Source organism: Microtus pennsylvanicus, chromosome 3 (genome assembly GCF_037038515.1).
Source record: "Microtus pennsylvanicus isolate mMicPen1 chromosome 3, mMicPen1.hap1, whole genome shotgun sequence".
NCBI lineage: Eukaryota > Metazoa > Chordata > Mammalia > Rodentia > Cricetidae > Microtus > Microtus pennsylvanicus.
Genome location: NC_134581.1, coordinates 103524202 through 103537470, shown reverse-complemented (window position 1 = coordinate 103537470; position 13269 = coordinate 103524202). Strand labels below are relative to the sequence as shown.

General features: G+C 44.6%; 1 protein-coding gene across 4 annotated transcripts in view; it reads left to right on the top strand.

Moving 5' to 3' along the window:
* Slc36a4 (solute carrier family 36 member 4) overlaps positions 1 to 12971 on the top strand; it is a 39685-nt gene extending 26714 nt beyond the window's left edge. For 2 of the 4 annotated variants that reach the window (XM_075966768.1, XM_075966770.1), the window contains exons 9-11: positions 3582 to 3751; positions 7401 to 7557; positions 8685 to 12971. In XM_075966768.1, the coding sequence (XP_075822883.1) occupies positions 3582 to 3751; positions 7401 to 7557; positions 8685 to 8723 (366 nt within the window). In that variant the 3' untranslated portion in view covers positions 8724 to 12971. Of the gene's footprint in view, positions 1 to 3581; positions 3752 to 7400; positions 7571 to 8684 lie in introns of all 4 variants that reach the window. The other 2 variants (XM_075966767.1, XM_075966769.1) reach the window with 1 other exon arrangement.
* The last annotated feature ends 298 nt before the right edge of the window (positions 12972 to 13269 follow it).

Here is a 13269-nt window from a genome sequence, read left to right as displayed (position 1 = left end):
AGGGGAGGTTTTAGGTAGGGTGGGGTGAGGGGTGCTGGGAGGAGCCAGGAACTGAATAAGACCTATTCTAGGTCTGAGACCTAGCAGTCAGGTAGTTTGGTTTTTCTACTGACCAGAAACTTATTCTTAGACATGTTTCTTAGGTTCTCTAAGTCTTTTCCAGAGACCTGCTTGCTTTTTCAGAAGAAGGAAAGAGAGAGCCTGAATGGGCAGAACTTGTCTCTTAAAATAAAGGGACCTTTTGTGTGCCCGTGCATACTGCATAGTGACACAGCAGCCGTAGGACCCTGGGCTGGCCAGGGTACTGCCTGAGGGCATCCTGTCAGGTGACAGGCCAGCATCCTAACAAGTTTAAGTGACAATATTAAGCTAGATTTTTTAAAAAGCATTTTTATTGGGAAAAATTTCAAGCCTATAAAAGCCTTAGAGTGTTATGCTGAGAACTCTTGTAAGTATAACATAACTTCAGAAAGTGGAACTCACAGATGAGTTTCTTTTGTTTGTGTCCCACATATTCTAGCATTTTTTTTTTCTATTGTGCGTTGGGGTTGTTTTGCCTGCAAGATGTCTGTGCACCGTGTGCATGCCTGGTTTCCATGGAGGCCAGGAGATTCTGCTGAGCCTTGGAATTGGAGTCACAGCTGTTTGTGAGCCACCACATGGGCTCTGGGATTCAGTCAGTGCTCTTAACCAGCGAGCAATCTCTCCAGCCCCCAAATAGCACATTTTTAAGAAGACACGTGTATTGGTGTGGGTCAGGGGAGTTCAGAGCACAACTTCCAGGAGTTGGTTCTCTCCTCTTACGTTATGGGGTGAGGACCCTCTTGTGTCTGTTGTTCTGGGAGGTTCTCCAGGGCCCTAGGTCAGAGGGCGTCTAGGTAATTCTCTGTTTCCACCCGCCACCTCACACAGGAATGGTGGGATTAGAGATGTGAGCCAGCACACCCAGACCCTTTTGGGTTCTGGTGACCAAACTCAGACCATCAGGTTTGCATGTTGGCCAGCCAGCCCAAACATCACATGCTATGGACTAGAATATTTGAAGGTTGTGGAAATAATTACAGAGTTATTGTCAAAGAGTAGTTACAGATGTGCATGTGTGTATTCACCTGTGTACGAGCTTTCACTGTCTCCTGCTCCCCCTACACGCTGTAGAACAGTTACAGATGTGCGTGTATTCATCTGTCTACGAGCTTTAACTGGCTCTGTCTTCTGAGGGCTCAGAAGCAACACTCCTCACTCAGCACACTCGACTCGGAGATCTTGATTCTAGAAGCCATGCTCTGAGGAAGGAATCGTGTTCTGTGGGGAAGAATGTCTGATGAAGACTGAACCATGGGATTCAGCATGAATGTGGGGCTCTGTACAGGCCAGAGAGGAAGGGGTGCTCACAGCGACAGTGAGGTGTGAGCACCGGAGCTGCACACATGCCTGCTAGTCACACATCTGCTAGTCACTCGCCTGCTAGTCACACATCTGCTAGTCACACATCTGCTAGTCACACATCTGCTAGTCACACATCTGCTAGTCACACATCTGCTAGTCACACATCTGCTAGTCACACATCTGCTAGTCACACATCTGCTAGTCACTCGCCTGCTAGTCACACATCTGCTAGTCACTCGCCTGCTAGTCACACATCTGCTAGTCACACATCTGCTAGTCACTCGCCTGCTAGTTACACATCTGCTAGTCACACATCTGCTAGTCACACATCTGCTAGTCACACATCTGCTAGTCACACATCTGCTAGTCACACATCTGCTAGTCACACATCTGCTAGTCACACATCTGCTAGTCACACATCTGCTAGTCACACACCTGCTAGTCACACACCTGCTAGTCATACATCTGCTAGTCACACATCTGCTAGTCACTCGCCTGCGAGTACACAGCGCCCCAGGCTGGTAGGTTAAGTGGCAGAGTCCATGACAGAATGTCGGGTTGTGGTGCAGTGTGCATGGCTTCTCCAGAAGCCCACGGTAATTAAAGGGTTGAGCTAATGACTACGAGACAGACTCCCTAGTAGAGCCGCCTCCCTCCAGCAGGTATAGGTCATTCTCACTTAGTTCTTAGGGAATCGGTAGAGTTAGAGACCCAGAGTATAATGAGGGGGTGGGAGGTGGCTTTTCAGTGGTGATGACTGAAGCACACCAGGGTGCGATGTCCTTCTCTAAAACCATGGTCCTGTCTGGTAACAAGGAAGGCACTGGAACAAACTCAGTTAGAGGGATGTTGTACAAAGCAGTTCCACAAGTCAAGGCATCGAGCAGAGAGATTGAGAAGCCAGCCAGACCACAGGAGACCAAGGGAGCGACGGACAGACTCAGAGCAGTCAGTGCGGTGTCCTGGATGGGCTCCTGCTGCAGAGAAAGGTCATCCATGGAGCAGCTAGAGAAATTGAAACGGAGTCCAGTGTTGGCTTAGTGTGACAACTGGCATAGAAAGTGTTAATCGTGGGAGAGCTGCTCCGGGGGCACGTGGGAGCCATCTATGTTTCCCTTGGCATTTAAAAAACAAATCTAAAATTAATCTGACCAGAAAAGGTGTATAAAAATAATCTGCAGGTTGCCTGCTGAGAGCTGATCTTCAAATCTTTTTAGGAATCAAAAAATAATGTAATATAAAAATCTGAGCACAGGGGCTGAGGAGGAGGTGTGTTGGTAAGTGCTTGCTGCATAAGGATGAGCCCACCCCCCACGTAAAAAGCTGGGTGCAGGTGTGATGCTGGTGCTGGGACACGGAGACTGGGAATCCCTATTGCTCACAGCTGGACAGTTTAGCCCAACCAGGAAGCTCCAGGTTCAGTGAGATCTGTCTCAAAATGCAAGGTGGAAGCTTGGTGTGGGGGCACATGCCTTTAGTCCCGAATGTGGGAGGCAGAGGCAGGCGGATGTCTGTGAACTTGAGGCCAGGCTGGTCTACAGACTAGCCAAGTATACGTAGTGGTCTACAGACTAGCCAAGGCTACATAGTGGTCTACAGACTAGCCAACTATACATTGTGGTCTACAGACTAGCCCAGTATACATAGTGATCTACAGACTAGCCAAGTATACATAGTGGTCTACAGACTAGCCAACTATACATAGTGGTCTACAGACTAGCCAACTATACATTGTGGTCTACCGACTAGCCAAGGCTACATAGTGGTCTTCAGACTAGCCAAGGCTACATAGTGTTCTACAGACTATCCAAGTATACATAGTGGTCTACAGACTAGCCAACTATACATAGTGGTCTACAGACTAGCCAAGGCTACATAGTGGTCGACAGACTAGCCAAGGCTACATAGTAGCTGACAGGCTAGCCAAGTATACATAGTGAGTCACTCTGTAGAAGGACCTAACGGGGAAAACTAAGGAGGAAAATGATAGAGGAAGAAACTGACATCAGACACACACACACACACACGCATACATACATAGTCTATACATCACAAAGGAAACTAGCACGTATATGTGGAACGAAGAAAAGATTTTACATGAGACGACAAAAGATTAGCTTTTCTAGTTACCCCTACTATTCTGAAGTTTCTTTATCCTGTTCCTTCAAAAATAGCTGTGTTCTGTATTCTCCTAGGTGCTTCCCCTGGAAAACCAAATGAAGGAGTCCAAACGCTTCCCTCAGGCCCTGAACATCGGCATGGCGATCGTCACAGTACTGTACATCAGCTTGGCCACTTTAGGCTACATGTGTTTCCGTGATGAAATCAAGGGCAGCATTACACTGAATCTGCCCCAGGACATGTGGTAGGTAGAGGTGACTCACCGCTCATAGTTTATGTGTTCTGTGTTCACCACGATTTGATGGGGAAGATACATGTTCTGATTCATGATTTGAGCATTTAAACTTTTTCATGATTTCATTATTTGTGGAACTAAAAATGCATTTGACAGGCTTTTAAAATCTCAAATATGAGACATGGGTAGAAACAGTAACAATCTTTATTCACAGAAGTATTTAAAGAAAATCTTACTGGAGAAGGAACTGAAGAGAAAGCATGCAGACAGATAGATGCCCCTGTTCCCAGCTAAGAGACGGGGAAGGACTGGGGCAGGAGTATGTGAAGGCAAGCTTGTGCATATTGCCAGTTCAGGCTTGGGCGTGTGACTGCCCTTCCCTTCCCTACAGCACAGCCCTTCCCTGATGCCTGCTTGCTGTGGTTCTAAAGTCAGAACAGAGCAAGTTGGGACTTGGTGACTCAGAGACCATTCAGGCATAGTTGAGCCTCAAGAAAGCCTAGCAAGTCATCTGATTTTCAGCTGGACAAAAGCCTCCAAAAATCACCCTGAGAAATAGTAGACATCTTGAAAAGTAGGAGAGCAAGTCAGGGTAGAGAGATTTCTTTTAGAAAGAGTCTGTCGGAACCTCTTCACAGGGCGGCTGGGAGCAGCCTGTCCTCTGGTTTGTGGACCTGGGAAGGTAATAGGAGCTAATAGTCCTATTAGTGAGACTATCAGCGAGAGATACAGGGTGGTGCTGTCCCTTCAAAGGTTAGAGTGTTCCAGAAAGTGAGCATGCAGAATGGCCCTGGAATGAGGTGTTTCCTCATGTCTCCTGTGCAGAACTCAGAATGCACAGCTCTGTGGATACTTAAAGTGTGAACAGAGGTTAAAAGTTGAGAGAAACTGTTAAGTATTGTTGAAAGCACAGATGCCAACTGTAAAAATAAATGGGCTTTGAAACAGAATAGGTAAAAGTGAAGTAAATGGGTGCTTTCACACAGTGTGTTTGACACGGTCATTGCCATATTACCCTTCCGGGGTTGGAGACAGCCTGTGCAGTGTGTGAAGAAGACACTGGAGCGGTGCTCCCCAGCACACCAGATAAGAGTGCGCCATGTGGACCGGTGCTGACACTAACCAGGGTTAGCCTGTCAACTCCAGTTTTCTGTCTGTGGAATGCAACTATATTTATATGCAAAATAGTGTTTTCATTTTAAACTATACTATCAGCCATACTTTGAAAACATAACAGTAATTAGGAAAAAGCAATGTTTCTCTTTTAAGTGAATAATGAACTAATAAGAATGTTCTCTACAACTGCTTATCAGAACATGAAAAAATAATCATTCGGTAATTTTGCCTATTTTTAGCCATAACCATTTATGGTTATATTTTAAGGCCCTAGCTAAATATGTCCTTGGGTAATTTTTTTAATTAAGACTTATTATTTCCAGCCCCGAGGACTTTTTTGTTTCTAATGTTATTTGCTGTATTTTCAAATTTACTTTTACTCAGTCCTGCTTCTTCCACCCCTAAGATGAACACGCTGTGGCAAAGCTTGTTGAATTCTCATTCAGTCACCTACTAGAGAGCTGTTTACGCTTACGGCTGAGCTCTTAGGATGTCAGAAATAAGCTTAAGCCCTAATTAACGACTGTCGAAAGTAGAGTCCTGTATATCTTTTTAGGATAATAGGATTTATTCCAGGGAGAAACCCTTTCCCCTGTGCTTCACTCTCTCGGAGAGGCTGCGGACTCTCCACAGCGAGAGAACCCAGGAGGCGCTCACTGCCCCAGCTGCGGCCCAGCCTCTTAGCTCAGCCCCAGAGTCAGGCACACCCCAGCCACAGCCTCCGCTCTAGTTTGTTCTTAAAACATGCAAGTGGATATTTCTTTAGATTATTTTAAATATAAAAAATATTTTAAAAAGTCAACATGTTAAAGTATTGAAATACAGTGTACTAATTTTATCATTGATAGCTCAGAGGCGTTGGTTTATTGTTGCTCTGATTCTTATGAGCTTACACATTCCCTACACCTCACTGAAAACGTTGCTTTCTCTAGACAAAGGAATTTGCTAAGCTTTTCCTGAGGAGGTCTGGAGAATTGGCTCAGCCATTCAGAGAACTTGTTGCTCATCCAGAGGACCTGGTTCTATTCCCAGTACCCAGGTGATAGCTCACAGCCATTTGTAATTCCAGTTCCAGGGGATCTGATGCCCCCTTCTGGCCTCCAAAGGCACCAGACACTCACATGGTGCATAGACACACATGTAGGTGAAACACATAAAATACTAAATTAAAGAATTATGAAAGAGAAAACAGTGAGGGGCAGGCCCGGTTTTGGCAGGGGCTGTCACCAGGCTGGAGTCTAAAGACCATCACAGAGTTTATACATGCCTTGACGTACTAGTCTTTACATGGAGTCCTCCAGAGATGACCACTTAGACACAGTTTGCAGCCAGTTCAAAGTCTTTATTGTAGCTGGCTGGGACTACACTCAAATATTTGGGACCCAACTGTAGTCCTGAACATTTAGAGCAAGGGGCTTTTAAAGGCAAAAAGCACCTCCTGGCAGCTGCAGGGGGGAGATTTTATATAAGCAAGCAGCTCAACAGAAGCTAAGATAAGCAGTTAGCTGGAGAGGCGGTTTGCACAAGCAGGTAGTTTAACAGAAGCGTCCTGACCTTGCTTCCTAGAATTGACTTGGGTGATTTTCTACGGGTTTCTCCATCAAAGCAATCAACTTCTAGTTGAGCCTGAAATGGCCTCTGTACTGTCTTGCCCTGTCAGACTACCCTGGATCCTGTTAGTCTGTGAAGCTCTCTGTGAATCACATAAATTGAGTAATTAGCGAATTCTAAAGACGCATCTAAAGCTGAACACTGATGTTCACTTTTGAAGCCCTGACCTCAAAGGGATAGGTTTACATCACAAGCAAGCTGCAACCAGTCTGTTCTCTCGTCCCTGAGAATTCTAACAGGCAGCCGTGCAGCTTAGAGAACTCAGCTGGCTGAGGTGATCCAGGTGTGCCTCCCTGTGTCCTCTGCCCACAGAAATGTCAAGCAAAGAGAGCTCAGATTGAGAGCCTAATCTGACATTTTCTTCCACATGTAGGTCACTGGGGCTGTGACTCAGTATTTCAAAGAAATATAAGGATATTCAAGTTTTTGAAAGAAAGTTGAAAAAAAATTATTGCTTTGAAAACTTTGAAAGTATCTTCATGGGACGGAGTGCCAGCTGGAGCACTGGCTTGGCCCTAAACACAATCTTCTAAGCACCGTGTCCCCAAGTCCGTGCTCAGCCTCACCAGGCTGGTCAGAAGGAGTTGTCTGTACGAGGACTAGAAATGGAGTTAGTGGGGGTTAGTTTATGTTTGGCTTTGTGTTTTCTTCTTCCTTGAGACAGAGTTGTCAGTCTGTAGCCACTGGTCTGGTCTAGAAATTACTACGTATGTAGGCCAGACGCGGAACTCAGAGCAGTCCTGCAGTGGCTTACTGGCTGCTAGCATTATCGTACCCCACCACATCTACCTTATTGGCTTTTCACCTTTGCTTAGGAGGTCTCTAAACTGGCTTGTGATGTTTATTTCGTGTTTGCTCCTGAAACTTAAAAAAGAGGAAAGTCAGTCATATTAAGAAACTAAATGTTGGTATTTCTTTTTTTTTCCAACAGGTTGTATCAGTCTGTGAAAATTCTGTATTCCTTTGGCATTTTCGTGACCTATTCAATTCAGTTCTATGTTCCAGCAGAGATCATTATCCCCGGAGTCACTGCCAGACTTCATGCCAAATGGAGGCGCATCTGTGAATTTGGGATACGGTCCTTCTTGGTTAGTATCACCTGTAAGTATCCATGCATACTGTCCAATAGTTGACTTGCATGTGTTAAAATGAGAACTGCTTAAATTATATAGTTTGCAATTTTTTTTAAAGACACAGGGCTATGTTTGCATTTGTGTAGATCAGGGCAGCTTCAAACTCAGTCCTCCTGCCTCAGCTTCCCAAATTCCAAGATGGCAGGTTTGCACCGCCACTCGTGGCTTAGCCTTTAACCCTTAGCAGGAGTTCCATAGGAGTGAGATGGGCACTGCTCCACGTACCAGAGTGGGGCACCCTGGGGACTGCTCAGTGTACCCCCTCAGAACGCCAGCTGTGCTCACAAAGGTAATGTGGTCTTGATTTTTCTGCTTCAGAGACAGTGTCTTAGGGAGATGATTTGCAGCTATATGTGCATCCAGATTTTTGCTTTTTGGTACTAAAAACAAAGGCCTTACACATGCCGGTCATGTACTGTACCCCCAGTTAATCCCCAGATCTTGTTGTTTTTGAGGGCCTTGCTATGTAGCCCAGGCAGGCCTGAATTTCATGATTTTCTGTCTCGGAAGCCCAGTTTCTGGGATTCAGGTTTCCACTACCACAGACCTCACCCTGCTTTGCCCACTCATTTTGCCTCCTGCATTGACTCCTCTTGCTCAGCAGCCTGGCCTCGTGCTGGTGGTCATCACCTCTGGTGTGCTGTCCTAGAGAGGCTGGTTAGAGCTCTGCTGTAAGAGCTGATGCTCTCTCTGCTCCCGGTTATTCATGGCACACCACACCGTTCTGTATGACATAGACTCTGCTGTAAGAGCTGATGCTCTCTCTGCTCCCGGTTATTCATGGCACACCACACTGTTCTGTATGACATAGACTCTGCTGTGTGGCGGGCAGAGGAACTCAGTGCTCTGAATTAGATTCTCCAATCTCATAGCAAAAACTTAATAGTTGTTAACATGAGAAATGTTATTGATAAGAATGAGTCCAGGAAGTGTTTCTCTGGTTTGTCCCTCGTTAGCTCAGAATAAATTGTCAGTTTCCCCATAAGCAGTAACTTCCGCTAACCACTTTCATTGTCAAAAATGATTGTCTATAGTTAGTCCCTTGTATAGCGACTATATCAACAGAAGCCATTTTTTAATAGGTGCTGGGGCGATTCTCATTCCTCGTCTCGACATCGTGATCTCCTTCGTTGGGGCTGTAAGCAGCAGCACGCTGGCCCTGATCCTGCCGCCGCTCGTGGAAATCCTTACGTTTTCTAAGGAGCATTACAACATATGGATGATCCTGAAAAACATCTCCATAGCATTCACTGGAGTCGTCGGCTTCTTGTTGGGCACGTATGTCACTGTTGAAGAGATTATTTATCCGACTACAGTAGCTGTAGCAGGCACCTCCCAGAGTCTCTCTCTGAATGTGAACTCCACATGCGCAGCATCTGGGCTGTGAGTCTTCGGTTGTTGTCCCATTCTAACAGCAAATTAAGAACCAGTACAGTCACCATGCATTTAAGCACAGTGCCAAACTCTTGTTTTGGTTGGCAGAGTATTGGGGTTGGACTGGGACCTGGCCATCTTTTGCAGTTGTGGTAAACTATGGCAGATTCTTGCTTTTATCTAATGACAATGAAAAATTTAAAATTAGCTTTGAAAAACTGAAAAAAATTAAAATCCAAACCTTAAAACAATAAGCATACCCTATTATTTGTTTCTGTAAGAAACACTTTGAATAAGAATTATCTTTCTTGCCACTATTGAGAAGATAAAGGCATTCAACATTGTGGAAATTAAATAGGGACAGAGTTAATAGGATCTTTCTGGAGATTCCCATAAAGCAAAGTAAGCCTTCTGTGTATGTGTATGAAAGTGCATCAATTGCATTTTTATTGCATGGGTAATGCTTCTGACAGCCCCTGGAAGGACAGACGATTCCCACTGACCGTCGTGTAGACATTAGAAAGCTCGCAGAGCCAGAATCACCTCACTGTTAGGCTCTACAGACAGTAGGGCTCCATAGTCACTGGGAGGTACTGAGCAAGGTTCTGATCTGTTTGGGTTGTGGGCAAAAAGGCCGCTGAGGTTTCTGGAATTCCCCTCTCTTAGTTACTGTCTTAATTGGGGTTTCTCTTGCTATGACACAGCATCATGACCAAAAGCAACCTAGGGAACAAAGAGTTGATTTCAGTTTATAGTTCCACATCACAGCCATCATCAAAGGAAGTCAAGACAAGAACTCAGGGCAGGAACCTGGAGGCAGGCGCTGATGCAGAAGTTATGGGACGATACTGCTCATGGCTTGCTCAGCCTGCTTTCTTACAGCTCCCGGGACCACAAGCCCAGAGGTGGCACCACCCACCATGGACTGGGCCCTTCCTAATTGATCATCAACCTGGAGAACTATCCCACAGACTTACCTACAGGTTGGTCTTACAGAGACATTTTCTCAGCTGAGTCTCTCTTCCAAATTGATTCTAGATGTGTCAAGACAGGGCAGTTACCATTGTAGGAAATGGAATCTCAGAATGTCAGATGACTTCGTCAAGAGCACTTATCCTAGTCAAGAGAACCCAAAATTTGTTCCAAAGATCTTTTAAAAATTATTTTTCATGTCACAGTCAAAAAAGATGAAAAATTACATACAGCTTAATTTAGTGTAGATTTTATTCAATTATATTTTCATCTTTGAGAGTGTGTGCCTGATATATTTGAATATATGTGACAGAAAAATCCAAGAATACTGCCTGTGACTTTATAGACCTCATACAGGAAGAGAAGCTAACATTTCCTTAAACAGGGAGGCTGGCTAGCTGTGGAGTGTGCTGGCCACAGGAGGTGGGGCCTCCTTGAACAGCAGGGTCAGCTGGCAAGCTGTGCACTATTCTAGTTGCATGACCCTACCCCCCCTGGGTTTTTGGGAATTATAGGTACATGACAAAGTACAGGATTTTGGATCGTCCTAGCCCTGTAGCAAGTCATTACTGTAATCTCTCTGTGATCTGAATGGGCAGAGCGACCCAAAATGCATACTTAGGAGACTTGAAACAATTAGGAACTGTCTAGAAAAAACTGAGATGCTTCAGGCATTGTCATAGAAATGCCTCCTTCCTTCTATCTCCAAACACACTAGCCAAGGCAGACAAGCTCATTTGATGATGAAGATGGGAATTCTTGCGTTTAAAGGAACGAGTGCTGGGTCTTCTGGACTTCTCAGCCCTTGGTTCTCCTGTGCGTTAGTCTGTAAGATGTCACCAAGCTCTCTGTGGAATTCTCTATTTTTCTATGTATACGTTAACTTATTCAGGTTCAGCTTTGCTTATGTCATTACTTTGTCTTCAACTGTGAGCCTATAAATATATCAGAAGCTTTATTTTGGTATGAATTCATAAGAACCAAAACTTTAAAAACATTTATGTTAGATATTTCTAATAGTTGTTTATGATATTTTATGTTAAATCATTACTGCACGTCTCTAGTCTTGTGCAGAGACAGTGGGTGAGGTTGTGAGGACAGTAGTTTCATAGGAATTCCACTGTGAGCACTGTAGTAGCTATTTAAAAATGTGCAGTGGTGTACAGGGGTTAAAAGCTCACAGCTCGGGGCAGCGCGAGCTCTTGTTCAGCTGCCTTCGCGCCGTATTCTCCGCTCTGAGTGCTCAGTTTTAGTTTTGCATCTCCACCTGTTACTTGTGGAATTCACCAGGTGCGATGGGTTTTTACACAGTGGGTCACTGCATGACTCTAGGTTCTGCACCCACAGTGTGACATCTCAGCCAGGATTTCCCGCACAGTGGGCTGCTGCCATGCGGAAGTCCCCAGGTTATCAACACAAGAGAAGTCCTTGGAAAGGAGCGTAGGCTGACAGAAGGAGAAAGTTTTTAGTTTTACTGTGAAACACTGTTTAGATATAAACTGTAAAAGGCATACACTCTTGTTCTTTAAGGGTGCCCAAAGATATATTTATCATTTCATCATTTTTCTATAATATTTAGTTTTACATAAGTTTCTAAAGATTTTTGGAGAAGATATTTTGATTCTAGCAGCTGTTTCTTTTGTTTGGGGGGCTCCAAGAAGGGGAAGCTGCCACACATGTTGAACTCATGTTTGCTACTTCCCATCACACTGGGAACTTTCCCAGAAAGCTAGTCAGTTGTGTGGGTGCCATTCCCACTGTGGGGCGGTGAGAGGAAAGCTATGGGCTAACCTCAGTTATCTGCCACCTGCTTCTGTCCCCTGAGCTCCAGAGAGTGTTCCCAGGCATCTGAGGGCATTCGTCAGAACACTGGTCCCACACAGCTTTTAACACGTGGCCCAGTTTCTTCATGGTTAAGAAGCAGGAGCTGAGAGAGTTTCAGCTTAGATAGTCATAGAAAGCAAACTAGCACTTGCTGTGCCCCACAACCCCGTTCTGCTCTCTCTGACTTGTCACTAAAGCCGGGTGAGTCTTGTGAGATGGACTCTTTGAAGACTTTGTAATCCATTTATGGCAGTGCGCTTGTGAGTTACCCAACAGGGTTTGAGCTTTGACATGTTCCTAGTCCTAGAACATGTCAGCTTAAGTGCATATGGCTGCCATGTCTCACGGCGTCTTAACAGATCCCTGTTCCACTTCAGTCCCCACAGATGCCAGTGCGGTGATCGCTGGCAACATACATTAGGTATTGTGCACAGCTCCCTTTCCTTCCAAGATGGAAAAGATACAGAACAAGCCAATGGAGATAATAAATACACTTGTTTATATCAACAGATGTTAACTGTAGAGCAATAAAACCATTGGTTAAAATATAATGCATCAATAGTGTGAAATTATAAAATATTGGAAATGGGTTTATTTTGATCAGCTCAGCCCAGGTATCTTCCCTTAATTAAGAAGATGTGAGAAATTTGTCTAGGAGGTAGCAGACTGCTTCCTCTCATTAAATGACTGTATGTACTTGAGCACACACGACTTACTTCCTGGATTGGCTTGGTTTAAACCCAGCATATAAAAGAAATATGTCTAGGTCTAGAATTGATTGCCTAGCAAGCGGAATGACAAATCACCCAACTGCTCAGATTTCCTGTTAGAACTGGCTACTCTCTAGGTGTATCCATGCACGTCACCCCAGAGGGACTCACAGCTGACTCCATTTCAGCTACTCTGCCACAGATTGGACCAGAATAATGATCACACGGGAAAACATGTGTTCGCGACATGAAAAAGTCTGGCTGTAGATCTTTGTTTTTCATTGTTAGCTTTATTGAAAGTCAAGTGTCATTGGACTTGTGTCTTATAATTTATTATTTTTTGTAAAAGAAGTTGGAAAGTGTCTGAAAGTACTGTGACTTCTGAATTGTCAATAAAGTATAATTATTTTGCTTGCTATTAAATGCCTTTTAAGTTTTTCATTTATAAGGTTAAATAAAGTGGAAAATATCCTAGCTAAAAATGCACAAGTGTCCAAATTTATTTGCTATTATCACATGTGTGCACCCGGCTGTGTGGCTGCACATGCTCCGTGTGGCTCAGAGGATGACTTTGTGGGGTTGGCTCTCCTCTTACGCGGGTGGGATCAAACCTGGGTCCTCAGGCTTGCGTGGCAGGTGTCTTTAATCACGCAGCCATTTTGCTGTCCCCACCTATTTTTTTAGTTGCTTAAATTTCATTTCATTTTTATTGCTGTGTGTGAAGAGAGATGCCTGGATATTTTCATGATGTGACGAATGGTGTAAGCAGTCTTTATGGCTATTAAAT